Source organism: Acanthisitta chloris, unplaced genomic scaffold (assembly GCF_000695815.1).
Source record: "Acanthisitta chloris isolate BGI_N310 unplaced genomic scaffold, ASM69581v1 scaffold18468, whole genome shotgun sequence".
Taxonomy (NCBI): domain Eukaryota; kingdom Metazoa; phylum Chordata; class Aves; order Passeriformes; family Acanthisittidae; genus Acanthisitta; species Acanthisitta chloris.
The window spans coordinates 21,457-37,219 of NW_008685576.1; the positions used below are offsets into that span (position 1 = coordinate 21,457).

The 15,763-nt window shown below is 41.5% G+C and overlaps 1 protein-coding gene across 1 annotated transcript in view; it reads left to right on the top strand.

Annotated features, from left to right (window-relative positions):
* Positions 1–14,565, top strand: part of NIPAL2 (NIPA-like domain containing 2) — a gene marked incomplete at its 5' end in the record, with an annotated part of 32,475 nt that extends 17,910 nt beyond the window's left edge. Inside the window, 6 exons of the mRNA XM_009079821.1 lie at positions 3,836–3,932; positions 8,284–8,419; positions 10,786–10,874; positions 12,673–12,736; positions 14,044–14,138; positions 14,450–14,565. Coding sequence (XP_009078069.1) covers positions 3,836–3,932; positions 8,284–8,419; positions 10,786–10,874; positions 12,673–12,736; positions 14,044–14,138; positions 14,450–14,565 — 597 coding nt within the window. The remainder of the gene's footprint in view (positions 1–3,835; positions 3,933–8,283; positions 8,420–10,785; positions 10,875–12,672; positions 12,737–14,043; positions 14,139–14,449) is intronic.
* Between the last annotated feature and the right edge of the window lie 1,198 nt (positions 14,566–15,763).

Genomic DNA, 15,763 nt, shown 5'->3' on the forward strand with positions numbered 1-15,763 from the left:
CCCGAAGTGTGGTCTGCTGAGAAATACAAAGCCCCAATGGTACAAAATGTTCTCTGTGGGTGGTAAACCATCCCCATGTGGCACTCCACTGGCATATTCTGCAGAAATAGCCTCTAATTCTCACGAGACAACTTTGAGTCACCTTCTGAGACTTTGCAGTAGCATAATCATGTCTGAGCAAGAATGACTATCCTAAGCTTGTTTTTTCTTTTGCTTATGTGCACTTTGAGTCACTAGAGAAGACATAAATTATACATGAACCTCTTAGGTTTCCCTAAACAGAAGTGTAGTAAGTATTGGGTTGTTAATATTTAATCTCTGCAAAATCAGGTTCAAAGCATTTCTGCTTTTCTTTCAAAGTGCCTAGAAGACCCTCCTGGTTCTTTGGTCCTTATGTTGCTGTATATGCTAGAAAAGAGTTGAGGCAGACAGTGTGGTATTTTGTTCTGGTGCCTTCTGGTAATGCTTAGAAACATGGAAAACATCATGATTATAAAAAATGTTGATGAGATGTGAGCTTGAGGAGACATCAGTAGAGATTAGTTATAATAGCAAAGATGATTGTAAGCAGGTCAAGTTCCTTCAGTTCCTCTAAACAAAATACGTGAAGCTGGTATAATCCATGCACTTCCCATTCCTGGACTTCATATTTAACACTACCACAGCTATCAGCTATGAGAGCAAGCACTATTTTGGGTAGTTATCAGGAGACAATCATAGGCAGCAGCTGGGGCACCCCAGGAGGACTCCTGTCTGTGTGAGGTCCTGTCAGGAGCCATGCACTCTGCTTGAAGTGTGACTTAATTGTCATAGTCTCCCTCGTCTTGTGGTTAAAGGTGCCCTGTTGGTGGGTCACCAAGTGGCAGAGAATCACGGAAGAATCATTTGGCTTCTGGGCAGTACTAGGTGAGATCTAATTGTTTTAATTTCATGCTTAGTATGTGAGACTTGACAGAGCTGAGTAAATTTAAATAGGAGCCCTGAAAAGCAAACATCACTTTTCTCTCTAGGTTTGATCACAGGACTGCCATCTCTGGACCTGCACCACTGCTGTGCTTGGGGCTTCCCCAGGAGGCCAAAGCAGCCACACACACAGACCTGTGTGCCCCTTTGAGAGCTGACATCAGGGACTCTTATGTCCTTTTGATGGCTTTACTTGGCTGTTTGTTTCCTTTCAGAAGTGAGTCTTCTTGGTGGGTTTGTTTGCTTTTAAACAAGAGGAGACAACAGTGGAGCTTTATGGTAGCTTTAGCAAGAGGAGAGCTGATGACAGGATGAGGGCCAACAGAAGGCTGACGGACAAAGCCACCTACAATGACCTGATTCAGTCAAGGCTGGTGCTGCTGGGCACTGCCTGCCACTGGGGGCTGGAATGAGGTGGAAGAGGGAGTGGAACACCAGAGCTGGGAGCAGTTGAGCCAGTGATTCTCCCTTAGCTCTTTTTAGGATGATTGTTCTTGCATAGTTTGAAATCTCAGTCACAGGGCAGAGGATAGTGCTTCCCCCTGTTGGGGTTGTTTAGAGGACATAAAATGAATCAGTCTGGGAGGTGTAGCTGGCTGCCTGCAGTAGGGTTGTCTCATGGGTTTCTGCACACTCTGGCAGCCAGACCAAGGGTCTATGAGAGGTGACTGGTGCTCAGGTTTGCATTGGCAGAAGAAGCAGATCTCACAGTGCTGTGTCACCGGGTGCCATGGCCCAATCCCAGTCACACCATTCTGCGTGCCAGTCCTGAACTGGTGTGTCATGGAAGAGAATACCTAGGATGTCTCTGGAAGTTCTTTCTTAGCACGAATACCTTTCTGTGTGGGGAATATTTATTTAGTGCAGATTTCTTCTAGTCTGTTAGCAATTGTTTAACTGTCAAAATAGCAACTGAAGCTATTTGAAGGCTGTTGTAGCTGCTGCAGCCTGATAACGTGACATGCCCCTCTGACCCTAAGATGTGTTTGCCAGTGGCACAAAGAGCAAAGCTGCTACCTTCACTTCTCCTCTCAAGTTCCCTCAAAATCCTGTCATAGTTTTCCACAGGGAGGCCAAGATGAACTCACCTGCCTGCAGATCGTAACATGTATTCTGCCTTGGCTCCTGATTTAGACATAGCCAGTGTTGCACTGTTGAATAGAACTGGGGAGACTGGCCAAGTTACATACTGTAAAACTGAGGCAAAAGCCTCTTTTCTACCAGCTGGTGGCCCAAATTCACCTCTGGGTGCAAGCCTGATGGGGAGGGATGCCACTCTGGAGGGAGATGAGACCAGCACTTCACAAGTGATTGCAAAGATTATTAAACTGGGATTAGTCCAGGTATGCTTTCTTTTAACCAGCAGCAAAATGCTTTATTTTATTCAACACATTTTACAAAGAAAACCAAAAATACCAACAAATGCAAAATGCCAACAATTTATTGTTGGGGTTTTTTTAATCTTGTGATAAATATTTGATGTTTTAAAGAAAAGTGGTATAAAATTCAAATTTGTGTTCGTAATGTTCTGAAATGCAATCATCTCTTGGTTGTCTTTGGGAGTAATGGGTCAGTGTGAAGGTAAATAAAAAATTAATTAAAGCATAATTATGTTCTGCTTATATTTTTAAACACTACTAAACTGGGGAAGGTGTAAGCATGGTAGAGAATTTTAGTAAATGGATGTAGCTGATTATGGCTTTCCTGCTGCAGTCACTCTCCAAAATGATAAATGGGCTATTTACATTATATAACTCTTACTACTAACTGGTAGTAGTAGTAATTTATTTGGAAATTTCATCACCGCAACACCAAGGTATTTTTTAGACTAGTGCTGCCTAATGGCAACTGCTGGTTTAAGACTGAAGTGGCATTATAGAACATAAAATAGTGTGCTGGTGGCAAAATCAAGGAGATAGATTTTTCTATGATTTGTTGACAAAAAATAACAATAACCAGATTCAGTAATGATGACAATCTCATTTTCTGTCTTATTTCCCCCATTTGATTACTTTCCAACACGTGCAAATGAACTCTTTCTTCATGCTATGTCTAAGGCTACCAAGGCTTCTGAGCACCTCTCAGTGCAGAGGTCCATCAGCCTTGTTTTTGTAAGTCTTCTGGGCTTTGAAGAAGCTTTATGGCCCTTGGACTTGCTGTATTACTTAGGCATAGAGAAGTGTTTGGGCAACCCCTTTGTATAGGAGGGAGAATACCCACACTTGAGATGGTGAAAGTCAAGAGTTACTGAGGAAATCTGCAGAGACGTATTAACAGCAAGTCAGTAAATTTAACTGTCTGTCATTTAGCTGTCACTTGTTATTGAAGGAACAAAACTGGACCATGCCTAGTGCAAGTAAAGCTGCTTCAGAGGGAGTTTTTTGTAGGAATGGTGAGAAGGGCAAAGAGGGTAGCAAAAATAAGCTTGCACATCACAAAGTAACACTAGGAATACCATAGCTAAAAGGAGAGACTACTATTTCTTTAACTAAGTGCTTTACTTCATAGGAATTATAAACAGAGTTTCTGTAAGAATTATTACCAATAAATATGGATACCTTCGCTGTCACTTTAAAGAAGTCTTCTCAACATTACCAGTAACAAAATATAGATAGAAGTGTGAAAAGAAAAACTAACTAAATAAGAAATGCTCAAAGTTTAACTTTTGCTACAATAAGAAGGATAAATGACAACAATTGTTTGATAGCTCAGTTGAATGACAATAAAGTTATTTTTAACAGAAGGTGCTTTATACAGCAATTCTCCTTTGAAATATTAGAGCAGCAAAAATGAATGTGACATCTCAAAGACTTTGAATGAAGCATTTATTATATAGTTTTCAAGTTCTAATTTTCTCCTCTTTTATTTTCAGGTCTTAGAAATTATAATATTCTGCATTCTCCTCTATTTTTACAAAAGAAAGTCTGTGAAACACATCGTGGTTTTGCTAATGATGGTTGGACTACTGGGTAAGCACATATTACTCACTTTAATGTTCCTGTCTGTTACTTGATAATTCCTTGTCACTTGGTCTCTCAGCTTGTTTAGATTAGGGCCATTTCAAAGCAGTGTGGTGAAGGACAATAGTTGCAACATTTCACATGGTTTTTACTGGGGTCTCTTTTTGAAGAAAAAGCTGATGTGAAACATAGTTGGAACAGGTTGCCCGGGGACGTGGTGGCTGCCCTGACCCTGGCAGTGTTCAAGGCCAGGCTGGATGAGGCCTTGAGCAACCTGATCTAGTGAGGAGGTGTCCCTGCCCATGGCAATGGGACTAGATGATCTGTAAGGTCCATTCCAACCCTTAAATTCTATGATTCTAGGATAGCTTCTATGCATTTTGCTGGCACCATTTCTTTTTACTTTGAAATTAATATGCTGTGTGCAATGGTATTCTGAAGCTTTTTGGAAATAACACCTTGCATTTAGATCCTAGAACAGTGTCTTGTGTGCAACTTTGTTTTGGAGAGCAAGCTGTGAAAATCAGTTCTTTAAAACAGAGCAGCTTAAGACCTTGTAAGCACTTTGTAAACAAATAGAGTGATATGCTCTGACTGTACAACAACCTGTCTTTGAATTATCTATTACTATTTGCATATGCAACATTTCATAATTTACCACCTTTCCAGAAGCATAAGAACTCAGTGAGTCACTGAAGTTGCCTTCTGATTATTGTCACCACAATCAATACTCAGGGAAATAGGGAAGATCATTTTATCAGGCAATGTTCAATAAAGTTAAACTTGAATCAGTTTTGAGAAATGTCAGGAGGTTATCTCTGAAGCTCCACTGCTTGCAGGCTTATATTAAGAATTTTCACCACCCCATGTGACAAATTCTCCTGTCTTGTCCCTTCTCCATGAAGCCCTCATGGGACACCACAGGTCTTTGGTTGAAGTGAAAGGTGCTTGAACTGTGCCACTGAAGTAAAAAGTTATTTTTTCACTGAGTTCAGTGAGTGCATGCATCAGTTTGCAAAGACTTATAAAGCACATTTCTAATGGAGATGATTGTGAGGGTTTTGATAAAACAGAATTTCTCTAAAGTTTGCCAGGTACAAAATTTGGATTTAACTGGATCTGAAAAACTCTCACAATCTCAATGTCGTCCTTCAGATCCCTGAGTGGTTTCTTACTCAGTTGAAAAGCTCAGACTTCCAGAACAACTGTTTGGGACAGTCTTCCCATGTAGGTTTCCAAGTGCTAGGAACATTAGAATCTGTAGCTCTGCAGAAGCATTCAAGGATTTCCATGCTCTCTGCATGAGGCAGAGATGGAATAGCCCTAAAAGCCTTAGGTCTAACTGCTCCAGTGTTCCTGGTTTGGAGGAGTAAAGTATGAGTCTAGCCATCCCCTAGCTCCTAGCATGGAGCCTAGGAGCTTTGGCAGAGCTCACCTGAGCTTCTCTGCCACTTCCAACACTGCCATGAGGAGTGTGAAGCACTGTGCACTCCTGAGCCTCCTTGTTGCTGAGCTGGAAGCCTGAAGACCTCCAGATGGGCTTCTACACCTCACTGCTGCAGTTCTGGGCAGGCCCACTGTGACAGCTGCCCCAAGCAAGGTCAACACATGGCTCCAGGAGACCTAGATGTACCACACTAGATCTGTGTAGTCCTGCGTGCTTGTTTTGCCATGGAGCCTGCCAGCCCTGATGCCTCCAGTGCGAAAAGGACACGTGGAGCTGCTGAGCAGCAGCAGGGCTGCAAACTTGTGCCACGGCAGGCACTAACTGCAGTTTGATGGTCAGGCTGCAATCAACCCAAAATACAATTTCAGCTCGTGGCTGCTGAGGTTTTGGTGAATATATGCAGCTTGAGGAAGAATATGTCATTATTTCTGCTCTATTAAAAAAGATATAAACAAACAAATCCTGGTTCATGGGAACTTCTGAAATACTGACATTTCTCTTGATCAGGAAACCCAGAACTGCATCTGACTCTGATCCCTGCAGCTGTCCTGGTGTCTGGCAGTCCCCACAAAGCTACACTTAGAGCATTCTGCTTGGTCTCTGACTGTTTTTGCTGAGCAAAGTCACAGAGGGGATGAGAAATTGCCCAGTAACTCTGCTCCCAGCTGTCTGACACATGCACTGAGGGGTAGAGGAGGCTTGGGGTGATAGCAGCTCATGGAAGGAGATTTTGGCTTTTTCTGTTCAGATACATTCCTGGTGGAGTGTTCATACAGATGTAAATTAAATGTAGAAGGTTTCTTTAAAGAGAGGACAGCCTATGTGTTTCACTGGATATGTGAGCTACTTTCATCATGAAGAAAATACAGAGGTGATCATAAATCTGCAAACATTTTGCTTAGTACAACTCTGCAAGTTCATTTGGTGAGAATTATCTTACCTTATGTATATGCTGAGAGTTGTCATAAGTTTGGGGGGGAATATTTCAGATTAAAGTGGGATTTCAGAGTTTTCTGCTCTAACAGCTGGAAAGTGACATCATTTGTCACACAGGCCTTGAGGGGAGGTAATTATATCAGAGAAAGGAAAACCATTTCCTAGGTTTTGAAACTTATCCAGAGCTACTTTAACAAAAAAGATCATTCCACTTTTCAAAAAACTAAACCAACCAACAAATCAACCAACCAACCAAAAACCCCTGATGCTTTGTTTTCTGTCTTTTTAAAATTGTAAGGGATGGAAACTACCCTTTCATCAGAAACAATTTTTCAGCAATCCTTACCCTTAGATGGACAATTCAAACTACTAATTTTTACCTGTACATGTTCTTTTAAAATAATAACTTCCTCATTGAGAGTGCAAATCTCATTTTTTTATGTAGGCTGCTTGTTGGGGCTCAACTGTATTTTTGACTTTGTATCATACCATTTGCACCGCTGCAGGGCCAGCATTTGACCTCTGCTCAGTTTCACAGCTGTGTTTGTTAAACCAGTTCACCTGTTTCCATTACAGAGAAAGAAGTGAAGTACTTAGTGGACAGGTTGTCATGAAAACAATGAATTTCATGGTGGTGAACAGGATCATCACAAAATGTATGCAACTCTTAAACTCCCCCTGAACTTTTGGACTTGCTATAAGAAAAATGCTTGCAATCAAAACCACAGACCTGAATTCATTCTTCCTCCCCCACCTTTTCTCCCAATCCTTGACCTGAACTTTTTGCACAGTGCAGATCTCCTTGCCAATCTGAATTTTGCAGTTATGGGAGGATGAATCAGACCACTGAAATCCAACACTCCTCAGCCCTGCATGAGGGTGGAACTGGATCCCAGCTGGGGGACGGTGCTTCTGACAATTAATTACCTTTTTTCAAAGGTCATCTCTGCAGCCTGACTCTTCTTACAGTTTTTAGTTTCTTTTGAATTTGTTGCATTTTATTTGCAGTAATCATAGCCTACTTGGGTTAGCTTCAACAAACCAAGAGCACACTTAAAAGGAAATCTAAAGCAACCCTTAGCTAAACTCTCAGCCCCTTTTCTAAAAGATCTGTCTTGCAAGACTTCTCTGAACTGGTGACATGTTGTCTGAAATTTGTTTGTGATGGTGCAATGATAGTGATTAAATGCACTGACAGAACACCACTGAAATACTCTGTTCTGTGGGCTAAATCTAGTAAGTGGTCTTAAAAGCCTGGCCCCTGAAATGAAGTGTGGACCCCTGTGCTGGTTGTCTGCTCTCCAACAAAACCCGTGGGAGAAGTAGGTGCTTTGGGATGTGATCCCAGAAGTGAGTTTTGGCCAGCTTTGGCCAGCTCCTGTCTCAGCAGAGAAATACTGAGGGGGAAGAGTTATTTTAGGCATCCCGTGTCACATGCAGGGTGCTGTTAGGAGGTGTCCTAGCTGCTCTGAAGAGGTAACCAGACCTCTCCTGAGTAATGCAACATGGACTCCAATTTAGCAGCTGGAGCTAGGTAAAGTATGTTTGGAAGATGTGGAACCTCCAACTGGTAGTCCAGTGTTGAGAGCATATGCCCAGCAGTGGGAAATGGATCCAGTTCTTTCCATACCTGGAGCTCAGATTCTCTCTCTCTCTCTCTCTCTCTCTCACACACACACACACACACACACACACACACACACATATGCACACTTCAAGATTTTATATGATTCTAACCTCAGCTGCCCTGTTGAAAATGGATAGATTCTGGGTAGGTGCAAGGTTGCTGATCTCAGTGTTACAAGAACTTCAGTGCAAAACACAAAGCACACACAGAGCGATGGCCAAATCCTACCTCAGTCTTATTTTTAGGTGGTCAGACCTGTGGCTCTGACCTGGAACCTTGTCCTTCCCCAGTGATGATCCGGGATCACTGCTGTGAATTCTGCCCTGCTAATCGCTAACTTTCCCTTTCAGCATCACTGACTGTCATTGCTGTAAAGGCTGTGTCCACCATGATAACACTTTCTGTGAAGGGGAAAATGCAGCTAACTTATCCCATTTTCTATATCATGATTGTTTTAATGGCAACATCTTGTGCTTTCCAAGTCAAGTAAGTGAGATTCTTATCTCCTAACCTTTGTACACATTTTATCTGTCAGTTTTATTTGGTACTGATAATGATTCCATATACAAATTCCTGGCAGAGCCTTGACAGATGCATTGTCTCCAGCTGATTGTATTGTTTATTTAGGCTTTATTTCTTATTTTAAAATTGATTGTTAGAGATGCTACCTCCTCTCATTATCACCTTCTACAAGGTCTACCCAAATTTGCACATCTAGGTTTGGCACAGGTCTTAACTCATTAAATGAAATTTATGTTTATGCAATCTTTTGGGAGTTACTTTTAGAAACCTTTATTGCTGAATAATCAAATGGACATATCTACCTTCATTATGCATCTCTTCTTGCCAGCTTTATGTCACCTGACTGAAGAAGAGAGTTTATCCCAACTTCCTCCTTGTCTTTATTAAATCTGCATGTTGCACTTTGCTATTCTGTATGTATGTCCATTTCTAGGAAACAGTTAACTTTTGGTCTGCTGGGGACATCCAGGTTTTCCCTGCAGGCCTCTGGTCTGTTAAGTGATTGGTTTATGCTGCCTTTGCAGATTGCTGGGGGTGGCAGCATAGTAAAATATGTCTTGCAGCTGAACCGAGGGTCTGTTCGCTTTATGCCTGTCCCTCTGCTTCAGGTGCTGATAGCATCATTCAGTAATCTCATCTACACTGCTCCAGTGTGAGCCTGAGTATTTACTTGCATGATTACTTTCCGGTAGAAGAGCCAACCCAGCTTTCTCATGGCAGAACACACCATTCCCATGTGGAATCAGAAAGTCCATGCATTATTATGCAGTGACTCTCCATGGCTGACTTGGGAACTCCCCTGTAACATATTATAGAGTGATTTACATCCAGCTTGTCTTCACTGGGAGAACAGCTCTGGGCATTTAAAATAGGAAGTGAGAGCTTGGTAAATAGGAAGTTGCTGAATTAACCTCTCCATCTTGTTGGGTTTTTTCTTTCTTTCTTTTTCTGGGCCAAAATTAAAACAGAAGTGAAAAGTGCCCATTTCATTCCCAGGACTCAATGTCCCTTTCTCTCTTCTCTCTTGGACACATCTTCTAATGGAGACAGTGCTGTCAGTCTAAAATCCTCATTTTATTTGTTTCCTCTCTTATTTTATTTGACTGCCATGTGTTAGCTCAGAACAGCCTGTGCTGCAACAACCTGCTAGATTCAACACTGGACCTTGGTATCACTGTTTGAGTCCCTGTGACCAAGTTTGTTGCAAATAGGAGAAGATAATGAGGTGTTTTCAATGACTTCAAAATCCTGACTATCCTGTGGATATGTAGGATTTCTTTATTTTTAAAGCACCATGGAGACTGTTCAACAGTTGCTAAAATAACCATGCAATTACTTTAATGGCTAAAACAGACCCAAGCTTGGATTTTTACTGTGCATATATATTGTTCCAAGTGAAACATTTAAGTGTGGTTCTTTTTATAGGTTTGAATATACTCTGCAGATTCCTGTTCTCTTTTGGTCTGAAATGCACCATTCACATAACAGAATATCTGCTGGTGCACAGTTCACACTCATGGGTAAATGCTGATAGCTGTGGTCTCTGTACAAGCGGGTTAATTGCTTTGCCTTTTTCATCCACTGATGCAGACTGTGCAGGCTGCTCCATGGCTGGTGGCTCAGTCCTGCAGGTCTGTGTTCAGTGTATGCTTCCGTGGTCCTGCACACTCTTGCTCATGATTCTGGTGAAGATTCATGTTGCCTTTCTGAAGAGCACAGTGGAGAGTCTCCAACTGAAGGAGCACAGGCTTGGGGCCACCTTCCTGGATTTTCCCAGCAGGACAGTGTGTTTCTGGGGTGTGATTGCGTGGATAAATATACAAATAGGTGTTTCAGCCAAGTTGGATAGAGGAGTAACAGCAACGTGGACTTGAGCAAAGTGAAATAGTTCCTACGAGAACTCACATGTTCAAATATGTGCTGTAAACATACCCTTACACAATCTGTTTAAATTAGAGCAATTTGTCCCTGGCTGCTTGCAGACAGCACTGCTTCCAAGAACCAATGCAGACCATAAGCAATAATGCCCTAGCATTCCTCCCTTATCTGTGGCAGACAACATTTTTCCAGCAATGCTTCAAAAGACTGTCCACTGACAGCCTATGGCCAGAAGAATCCATGCCAGCCTTCTTGCTTTCACCTATTCATTTGTACTCTGCAGAGACAAAACCAGAAAGTAAATTCCATACACATCTGCATCCGTCCAGGGTTGATTGCTATTGTGGTAAGAAATGGTCACACTTAATATTAAACTGACATAAAGTGGTTTAACCTGACAAAGTGCAATGAAGCTCCTGTAGGCATGAGGTGCAATAACACTTGTCTTGCAGGTTCTTGAATCAAGCAATGCATCTGTATGAAGCAACAGCAGTTGTGCCCATTAATTTTGTGTTCTTCACCACCAGTGCCATCATTTCAGGTTTGTTTCTGGCCTTCTGCCTCTACAGAATGATTTTCTAAACATCAGGTTTTCAAGAATTACTATCTGTGAACAGGAACCCAAACCAGTCATGTTTGTCTCCACAAAAAGAAGTTTTTCCTAAGTCACAGGTGTTTATGTTCTGAAAAATAAATAAGTTCACAACTTTTGAAACAAAATAAATGGTGGGGGGCTTGGAACTAGATTATTTTTAAGGTCCCTTCCACTCCAAACCATTCTATGATTCTATGAAAAATAATCAAATTCAAGCCTTTCCAGAATAGATTTGTGTGATTTACTGAGCCTTGCTGGCTTACTAGAAGTACCTGCATTTATCCTAGCCTCATCTTGACATCCAGTAAATGTATTTACCATGTGCACACCATCCTCTCTGTATACGAACTGGTAATTTTAACAGCCTGGCAAACTACTCAAATGACAACCAGCTGTGCTTCATAGTAGTTAGCATATATTCTGTTTCAGAAGGTGGAATTCTGGGTTAAGTGAGGGAAATAAAATGACTCCAAAGACTTTTTAAGCATTTAACATTTTATTTTGGGTGAGAACTTTGAACTCAGCATTGTTAAAGAGGGACTGCAAATCTTGGAAATGGTGCACAGCATAAGAACATGAGCAGGGAGGACGACTAAGATGCTGTATCAGCAATGAGCCAAAATGATCATGTTGTTAGAACATTTATGACTCATTTTAACACACACTAGGGGCTTTCCTGTCATTGCTGTGCAGGAGTTTCTCATGCAGAGCTGCCATTAATGAGAAGGGGAGTTAGCTTCACACACAGATTGCCTCAGCACCTGTGTTAGAAGAGACCTACACTTTGTGACTGAGAGGAGACTTGTGCCAAAAGGGGGTTGCGTTCCTGTGACCATATGGGGAATTTGGCCTGGTGCCTCCTTAAAAGATCAAGTACCTATTCAGGAATGGCTTAATAGCTTTGAGACTGGATACACAGGCATTTGCACTAGGTTAGTTAAACCAGTGTAGGGCTTAGACGAACAACCTCTGCTGAATCTTGCTGAGGTGCTCATATAGAAGGTACCTTGTCTCATGATTCTCCCATCCCCAGTTGCAGCCTTTGAAGACACAGCCATGCTTCAGCTGTGCTGGTTCACACTCTGGTGTTTCTAAGCAGAACTATGCTCATCACTGGTTTAAAGCTAATATATTTGGCTGTGAATTGGGGCAGCTGAGACCCAGATACACATCTGGCTCTGTCACCTCCAGTATGAAGGTGCTAATTCCTGGAAGAGGAGTGACCAGAAAGAGCTAGTGATCCTTTCAGCCAGAAAGATTTGGCAAACTTGGCTGCTGGAGCCCTTAGCTTGGTGTAAACATCAGGGACACAGTTAGTTATTGAAAACCTGTTCCCAATTGGAGTTAAGATGTCCACATGGTCTGTTGGAGCTGCTTAATGAAATCCACGAAGAACCTCTTAGCTATATTGGTATGTCTTTGCTTGTGAATAAGACCTTGAGTTTGACCTGCATAAAAACTGTTGCTGACAATGCAAAAAATACCTGCATCAGTGCAGTTACTAACACAGCACATGTTCCAACCTGATAGACTAAATCTTCTCCAGTCCTGTGCAGTATCTTGAGAAAGCCTAGATTATGGAATATAGGCACATAAAGTGAACCCATCATGATGTGTCTTAATACCTTATTTGGGATTCTTTCGCTCCGTTTAAGCATGACACTGCTCCTGACCCTCCCAGCTGTAATTCATATCACTTGGAAGCCAGTCAAGATCTGCAATTCTTGTTTCTGTCACATTCCAGGGGTCATATTTTATCAGGAATTCCAAAGTGCAGCTTTCCTGAGCGTGTTCATGTTTCTGTTCGGGTAAGTGTATCAGCCTAAAATCTGCACTAACGTTTGTACTGAAACAGCATTGCCCTGCAGAATCCCATCTTTTCTTAGTAAGAAGAAACCTACCTTGTTATTAAAGTATTATGGAATAGCCATTATAGTAGGATAAAAAAACATTAAAGGAAAGATTGATGTCTGTGCTTTGGGAGTTCGGAGGCCTGGTTTCAAGTCCAAATATGTAAAAATGTGAGACACTTATGAGCCACTAATCTCATGATGGAATGAAAAACCAGCACCATGTGTTCCTCCAGCAGGAAGGAGCAATCACTGCTCTCCAGCAAATATCAAGTTATGGAGGGTGCTTTTACAAGTGCAAGACATCTCCTCCCATGTTACCTTCCACTTGTGTGTCTGACTGGTCTTTGCTGCTGCTAGGCATGGGCAATTGTATGAGCTGCTTGCCTATGAGGCAGTGCTGTAATAACTCTCTCTCATCTTCCAGTGTCAAGAAAGACACAGCATGCCTGCAGAAAAGTTCAGAGCATGCTAAATAAATTTTTGAAGAATGGCTTGGAGTTATGAGAGCAGGAACCTTCTGCTGTCTATTAGCACCATAACAACTCTTAGGACAGGTGACAGTTACTTGATAATAGGTGTGGTTAAAAGCATCTCACAGAACTGCTGAAGGTGTCTTGCCACAGTGCTGACAAATAAGTGGGGCTGATAGCTACAGACATCTTCTGCAGTTGGGCTGGAATAGGTGCACATAACCGATGTCTTTTCTGACTGCTGGAAAAGAGACAAAAAATGAGGATGAGCAGCCATGTATTTGACAGATAGAAATTAGGGGTTGTGTGTCCAACTCAGAGCGGATAGAAGATTTGTCTGACCATAGCAGTTTTTCATTGCTTCTGGCTTACAGCTTGCCCCTGAGACACACAGCCAAATGAGAAAAACAACAGAGATGTTGATTGTCTACAGTTAGACTGAGTTGCTAATTAAATAGCACATGATAGAGTGCTAGCTTGGATGCTCTGTGAAGATTTGCTCAGGGATTCAAATGTTGTGGTCTCACACTCACAGGCATTTGATTAGGTATATATTGCTAAAAGTGTAATTTTGCCTGTGGAGCCTCTGGAACTGATAAAAAAGCTTCAGGAGGAAAAAACTGGACTGAAAGAAAGCTGAAGATGAATTTATAGAGCTGCCAGGAAGAAGTGTGTGTTTATAAACTCAGCAACTTGGTTTTGTAAGTCCTTGAAAAAGAAACATAGAAAGAAATTCTCATCTCAGATGCAGTGAACTGTTTCTAATGATACTCTGCCACTGTTATTTTGCAGGTGTCTTCTGTCTTTCCTTGGTGTGTTTATAATTGCAAGAAATAAAAAAGAGGAGCATTCACAAATTCCTTTTATTGACTGTGGACATATTCCTGGTAAGTAGGGCATTTTTTCTGTCTCTGGTTGAATGAGATATCAGATAATGGGATGGCCTAGGAGAATTGAGTCATAAATGTGCTCTAGTCATATTTAATAAATATACTGTTCCCTTAATTTCTATTCCTGTTCCCAACAGATTTTTCAAAGAATTTTTCAGAGTTTTTCCAGGCTATTGTTACAACCAGTCAAATGAAAACAATGATTACTGGAGCAAAGAATGTTTAAATGATGGATTGGTGGGGGATTTGTTTTATTAAAATTCTGCACAGAGTTGTTGTTTTTCCCTTCTCTCACCACATTTCCTTAGGACAAAAACTGACAGGCAAAATACAACCAGATTCTCACAGCTCATGTTATGGCACACTGAATAAGGAAGACGACTCATCAAAGCTGAAAGAAGAAAGTGCCTTACATGACAATTAACAGGAGGAACACCACTGGAACAAGGGTCAGCAGAACAGTTTTGTTGGACATATTCAAGTATACATTGAACTCCTGTATGTTAATGAGTCATAGTATTATTTAATCCTAATTCATTTATCCCATGATTGTCCCAAATGTGTTCTAAAGATAACGGAAGCCTTAAGAAAAGAAAAAGAAACAACCATTAATGAAATAGAATATTCTCCTAGTATCTATGCCTCTTTGGGGATATTTTTAGTTTTAATTGCCTTGAAAAGCAAATAGGCACAGAGCAGGATTATAAAAATACCCCTTTGAAATCCCTCAGATCTATGTAGATGCTTAAAGACGAAGGTGGGAAATGAGAATTTCAGTAAGTAGCTTCAAAGTATTCTGCTATATGTATAATGTCTTTTAAATCTCTTTCTTCCTGTTCAGGAGTCAAAGCCATGGACATATATACAGTATACACAAATAGATACACACAAAGTATTTTGTATTGTATGTAGAGGGAAAATCCTGATTATCTTCTACCATCAGATTAATTATCTTATCTTCCAAGGAAATAAACACTTGTGTGAGGAGGGGAAAGGAAGAGAGTATTGACCATAAACATAGGCACATGGGCACATACACTTTTGATGTGCCTGGCCAAGGCAGGTCTAGGGAACTACGCTTGACATTTTCCATCCTCCCGGAAGATTCCTGTGCTCTGGGCTGGACTGGACTGGGCTCTACAATCTGTTAGCATAGTTTAACCTGACATTTAGCTTCTCTTTTCTGCAAAAGAAGTTTTTAGTGAAGAAAGTGCATAGATTTTCGGGGGGGTGGGGTAGCCAGTCTCCCTCTCTTGAGGTGTCTTGAAAAAAGTACTCCTGAGAAAGACAAGTAGGGTAACTCCTGGTTACCACTGGTCATCCTGCATGAGGAAAGGCTGTAAAAAACAGGACCACAAAGAGTCATGGTAACTTCAGTTCTTCTGATATTAAACGACAGTGTCTGCACACTGATTTGTAGAGCCAGCAGTGATGGGAACCATGAAAATACAGGCTCTTTGTTCAGGTCTGGAAGGTCTTGGTGTCCCTCAGTCTCAGTCTCCCAGGAAAAAACCTTGTTCTGAACATTTGACATGGGTCCACTTATCCCTGCCTCCTAGTACTGATCCACCTCAGTCAGCACAATGAGGGTCAGACATATCCTCTGTATAAACAAGTGAAAG